Source organism: Solanum pennellii, chromosome 4, assembly GCF_001406875.1.
Source record: "Solanum pennellii chromosome 4, SPENNV200".
Classification (NCBI taxonomy): domain Eukaryota; kingdom Viridiplantae; phylum Streptophyta; class Magnoliopsida; order Solanales; family Solanaceae; genus Solanum; species Solanum pennellii.
The window spans coordinates 1,656,671-1,662,644 of record NC_028640.1 but is presented as its reverse complement, the minus strand read 5'-3'; the positions used below and the strand labels follow the sequence as shown (position 1 = coordinate 1,662,644).

The 5,974-nt window shown below is 36.7% G+C and overlaps 1 protein-coding gene across 1 annotated transcript in view; it reads right to left on the bottom strand.

The window, feature by feature from the left end:
• LOC107017970 (putative clathrin assembly protein At2g01600) overlaps window positions 1–5,974 on the bottom strand; it is a 7,078-nt gene extending 1,104 nt beyond the window's left edge. Inside the window, exons 1-14 of the mRNA XM_015218288.2 lie at window positions 5,734–5,974; window positions 5,449–5,518; window positions 5,029–5,126; window positions 4,292–4,430; window positions 4,067–4,194; window positions 2,399–2,491; window positions 2,221–2,271; window positions 1,814–1,879; window positions 1,636–1,701; window positions 1,374–1,454; window positions 1,207–1,287; window positions 817–1,005; window positions 629–704; window positions 415–533 (exon numbers count right to left, since the gene is read on the bottom strand). Of these exons, the coding sequence (XP_015073774.1) occupies window positions 415–533; window positions 629–704; window positions 817–1,005; window positions 1,207–1,287; window positions 1,374–1,454; window positions 1,636–1,701; window positions 1,814–1,879; window positions 2,221–2,271; window positions 2,399–2,491; window positions 4,067–4,194; window positions 4,292–4,430; window positions 5,029–5,126; window positions 5,449–5,518; window positions 5,734–5,823 (1,347 nt within the window). The 5' untranslated portion in view covers window positions 5,824–5,974. The remainder of the gene's footprint in view (window positions 1–414; window positions 534–628; window positions 705–816; window positions 1,006–1,206; window positions 1,288–1,373; window positions 1,455–1,635; window positions 1,702–1,813; window positions 1,880–2,220; window positions 2,272–2,398; window positions 2,492–4,066; window positions 4,195–4,291; window positions 4,431–5,028; window positions 5,127–5,448; window positions 5,519–5,733) is intronic.

The following is a 5,974-nucleotide window of genomic DNA, read 5'->3' as shown; positions in this document are numbered from 1 at the left end:
ACACCCCCCCCCCCCATAGACAACATATATCGACATTCCATCGTTAACTAACTTCAATGCTTTACATGTTTCCACAGTTCTGTTTGCAAATGAACATGCAAAGAGAAGCCATTCAAAGAAGTTTATAAAAAATGGTCTCAAAGAGTTCTCTTCAATTATGATCAATGTTGCATAACAAAATCCAATTAAGTAAAATACAGTTGAGATTAGCACTCTGCAATCTCCCTTTTTTCTATCACGAATTTGGGGAGAAAAAGATAAATTTGACAGAAAGCACAACAAATGGGATGAAGAGAATTTGAACATGAAGGTACACTACTACATAGACCTGGCAGTCTGACCCCAAGGAACAGATTCAGTAACCTTGCAGTTAAAAAAAGCACAACCTTCAAGAATTGAACTTCAAGGGCTTACCAATTGTCTCTCCTGAGCTGCAGATAAGTCGCTGCTGGGAGTAGTGACCAGGGCAAGCTCCCATCCAGTAGGATCAAAATCTTTTGGCTGAGCAGGATTTGAGTCAAAGGGTGTTGTCCCTGCAATAAGTAATAATAGTTCATTTAAAATAAACCAACACTCGATTTTCTCAAGAAGTGTTCTACATATTAGTAGGTGAAATTAGATAATTTACCAGATGGAACTATCGCCAAAGCCAAAGCATTGCTGTCCTCAATTGCTGATGCATAACCACTTGGTGCATTTAGCCCCTGAAACAACAAAAATACTAGTAACAATAGGAACAAAAAGAGATAACCCAATACAGTATCCATCAAATTCCAGATAAACAACATGTAATTTAATAAGACTAGCTGAGGTCACCAGTAAATCATCAGATTCCAAGCTGCTTGGGGGTGGAGGCATTGGCGGGGAAGGAGCCTCGGTGGTTGAAACAACAGCATCATCTAAAGGCAGAGGAGGGGGGGTTTCGTTAGCTGAATCTTGAGCATCTTCAGAAGCTGAAGGTTCATCCTCTTGTTTATACGTAAGCATAAGCCTCTCCGGATAATCCTAGTTATAGTTAATAATGTTAGTATTCTACAGTGAGATTAGACAATACATGTATATTGCTACACTCTAACCAGCTTTATACACTTAATTAAAATATAGAAAGGAAAACATAGATCAGCACTAAACAAAAGAAAAACAAAAGTTGGCATATCATTTGTTTGGAGAAGATATGCATGTATATGAAATAAAAAAATGTAGTACCAGAGTTTCTATTGGCACAGAGACAATCCGGGGTGCTTCTTTTATATACTCTTCCATAGTCACAAGGAAGGACTGAGGAGGCTGAAAACCAGAATAGCGTGTCAAGCTGACGGACCATCAAATTTGAAGACAAATCAATCAATACAGAAGCTTGATAGTATGACTACCTCTCTCAAAACAGGAAACTGAAAGTTCCTGGCAAGTTCCAATCCTTTGCATACCCCATAAAAGTCAGAGAGGTTCATGGCCTGAAACAAGATGATAGACTTACAGATAACCACCATATCCCGACGAAATGTCCCATGGTGATAGACAAGCAGTAAGAAACGAAAGTATAGGGTACAAAATATTTTTTTGAATGGAGAAAAAAATATTCTACCAAAATAGAGAAGAAAGAAAATATTTTATCAAGTTTGTCAGTGTGTTCACCTGTTGGCCAGCTCGTTTGTAGATATCAAGGGCCTTAATAGCTTCATGTCTTGGCATGTCAAAAAACTGAATTAAAATCAGTAGAAAAATAATGTCAAACAGATGAAACAGATATGACAGCAACAAGCAATATTTTGATGAGGTAAATGTTATAGAAGAGGCCAAATGTCAAATGCACCTTGTCAATAAGATTAATTATTCCATCATTTATAGCACAGTAGATTTTGAAGCTCTCCTTGAGGACCTGGAATGAAAAATGAGTAAATCTTTACATCACCGCTTATTCAACCGTTAAGTCTACAAATTGATGTCAGCTGCCAGCTTAGGCAACACAGGTACTAGGTAACTGCCCACCAAAAACTTGGGTAGAAACTTCACTTGTCATTTTTTGTCTTTGTTAGTATTTGAATCCTGGTCTCCGTGGTATTCACCCACTTCATCAACTATTAGGTCAAACTCTTGGGTACTCAATTTACGAGTATCGATCAACTTTTTTGATAAGTATAAAATATCAATCAATTTAACACAGGTAGCCAGAATATTTAACCAAAAATAAAAGGGTAGGCCAAATTAAAAAAAACATACCAGAGCAAGGGCATATTGTATCACATAATTTCCAAGTGCTGCTCCCTCAGGCTGTAATATAAGTACAAACTTTTAGATATTATACCCCAAATAGATGAAATATAGAGCTCTTACAATCAGACTAGGAATGTCATCCGAAAGACATAAAAAGAGAGTTTATCAATCTTCAAAACTTTACCCGACATCCAATAAGACGATACAACAACTGCTGCAAAGCAGGCAGCTGCTCCAAAAGTTCCTCACTGGGCAACTCCCTAGTTCTGCTGTATCCCTGGTCAAAAGTAAATGACACTTGGAAGTTACATTCATACTGACTAAACGAGCAACAGATTAGAACTCATTAAATCCACCAAACTTAGTGTCTCTAGCAGCAGGTAGACAAGCAGTGTCTGTATTGCAATCAGACAGTTCATTTAGGTCACTGTGACAGAAATTCACTGAAAATGACACTGGCAGCTGCTCATCAGCCAAATGTTAATCACTCATAAGAGCTATTAATTGATTCTTAAATATAACTAGTATGAAGATATTTACAATGCACATGATAGTTCAAATTTCAAGTAATGATATATAGAAAACATCCTAAATGTATCAAAGACCAGGACCTAACCAATTACTCGTAAGGTTGAAGGAAAATAAATTAAAGTCCTGGCTCTTCTCAATGTCCTCTTTTAAATATTGCACCAAATAAACAATTTCCGCATAACTTTATTGGAAGTGCGAGAGTTTTCCTTTGGAGTTAGTACGACGTACTTTTATGAACCCACTGTTAAGTTGTAAAACATACATACCATAGAAATAACTTCTTTTCTGAAACTGATTTGTATCAAAGGCACCAGTAGAGCATCTGAAGTCTCAATAATCATGGTAATCTTTTTATTACAGATGTTAATATTTTCTTTTTTGTGGTAGGTCCAGGTAGGAACTTCAATGTGGGTTATTGTACTTCTTAGTTTTATCTAACAAGTGACTTCAATTTTGCTTTTACTTTGATTCACCAAACGCAATTTTGCTTCAAATTCAAGATTATGGTATTCTGACATGCTTAATCTACTAAACACCCACAATTAAAATTGTTGTGTCTGGACTATCATGGCATTCTCTTTTTCTTTATACAATTGTTAGGTGAGTACCAAGTCCTTTGTCCTTCATTAGCCTTATATGTCATCCCTGGGAGAGCTAGAATACTAGTTAGGGGTTTGGCCGAACCCAGTAGCTTTGATCCAAAAACCATGCATTTGCCTTAAGAAATTCCATGAAATGCATACAAATTATTAATTTGGAACCCAGTAACTTAAAAGGACTAGAATCTTCAGCCCATTAGACTAAAATCCTGGCTCTGCTTTTGTATGTCATGTCAACACAACATAGAGCACCAGTAACACAGGAAGAGAATTCCACTTTCCAAAGCATCATAACTCTTTTTCTTGTTAATATTCCAAAGCATCACAAGTATCAATAAGTAAGAAAAATTAAGGTGGTTCTATTAATCATCTTTACATAGTAATTAATAATATGCAATATATCTGAGAGAAACTGTGGATCTGCAACTAGGCATATTAACAGATCCTCAACTTAGTGCAAGAAACAAAGGAAGGGGAGATGTATAAAATAGCTGATAGACAGCCAAAGCACCTTCTCCACAATGTTTCAGAAACTGAAGTCTCCAATGGTGTGGACCACATGATTTATCCAATTCACGGGGAGGAAAAGCATGGAATGAACATTTTATGAAATGACTTTGCTTCTAGTAGGCTAAATTTATTCAATTTTCTTCACAGAAGAAAAGACAACTTTTTGAACTATGTAGAATAGTAAGCAGAAAGTTCAGCAGTGTTATGCTAACCTTTTCTTGCCCTTGCGCAGGTTTAGGAAGGCGCTCTCCTTCAATATCATACTTCAGAACCCTAAAGCATTCAAGTCGTTCCTCCAGAAAGAGTGCATATGTTCGTACCCAGGCAGAGCAGTCCCAAGCTGGAGGAACAGAAAAGATAGAATCATTCTGGTTGAACTTGATGGAATCTAAAGGTAAGTGGAAACTCGAAAGAACATTTATGGTAATTTTACCAACCAATTGGACTTGAATCATCCTTGAAATTGGACATTTGAAGAACGTGTCCTCTCTGTTGGAAATTCAATAGTTCCTCTCTAAATGTCGGATCACCTTCCCTCAATGTTCTGTGGATTACTATCAACGTCTTCAACGCTACCTATTCCAGAAAATATGGAAAGATATTTATATGTAAAACTCATCAGCAAAGGCAAGGACCAGTTAAGCAACTTAAGTGTAAAGTTCATCACTAAATAGTGAACCACAAAGAAGAGGAGATTGGAGAAGAAGAACGAGAAATTCAAAGAATGCAGGAAACATATTAAACTACTTTAATTCACCCAAATCCCTGGTGAAACATATTGATGTACTTTTCCCTATAGCTGACAAATTATAAGACACCACCTAAACTAGAGCCTTCAAAGTTGCAAGTGAATATCTTTCTGGACTACTTCAATTCACCCCAATCCCTGGTGAAACATATTGATGTACTTTTCCCAATAGCTAACAAGTTATATAGCCATAGGTGCATGGTGCAGAGGGGGGTGGGGAGTGGAACAAATTGCAATAGTACTAAGAACAACATAAACAGTTCCATCTTACACTCCAAAAGCCAAATAATCGGAGCCACAATCATAAAATATGGTCTCATTAATATCAAAACATCAATAAAAATGCACTCCCATAGATAAATTAAATCCACGAAAAGGCACTCAAGTACATGATTTTGTAACTGTATCACACTCCATAGTCCATACCGTCCAATTATGTGTCTTCGCCAATCGCCTTGCAAGTGCATGTATGCAGTATGCAACATCAGCACGAGGTCGCATAGCTGATGTAAAAACCAAAATTTCTGCAAGAACCAATACCACAATATTACCACCAACAATTTTACTGTAAAAACACAAACACAAATGAATAACAATAAAAAAAAAATACGAAAACCAAAATGAATACTTACAACTAAAATCACTAACAACTTAAGTGATAAACCAAATTCTAAAATACAACTTTTACACCAAAAAAGAAAGAAACCGAAGTTAGAAAAACACATGACTTCCCTAAAAGCAAACACCCCAAACACAATATTCAGAAAATATGAAACCCCCAAATCAAAAATTTCTCAGATTTCCCTCCATAGTATTGGATCTGTAAAAGAGTAAAGAAACACTCACTTCTAAGATGTCTGTCTTTTGGTGGGCACTCAACATGATTGGTAGCTTTAACGATCGCCACATCCACATCCTAATCAACAAAATAAACCACCAAAACATCAAAAAAATCGAAGTAATTTTCAAGTATACAGTGCAGAGTTGCCGGCTTTACTGCCACGATCCAAGATTCAGTCTTGATTGCTCAATTCTAAACCAAATACAGTGCGGAAAAAAACCCAGAAAAGATAATCAAAAATACCCATCCCCAAAAAGATAAAAGAGAAAATTTAGAGGAAAAGGGGTGACCTTGAAATCGCTATTAACATGGGCAAGGCCAACAGTTGTATGGTCTTTAAGAGCTCCATAAGCTTTCCTCCAAGTTTGAAGCGTACCCATTTCTTCTTCTTCTCCTTGAAAATCGGTGATTTCTTCAGACCCTTCTTTCCCCTTGATACTCTCTCTCTCTCTCTTCTCTCTCTCTCTCTCTCTCTCTCAAATGGGAGGTTATACTATTCTTTTCTTCTGTTACGGTTGGCACTTTGACACT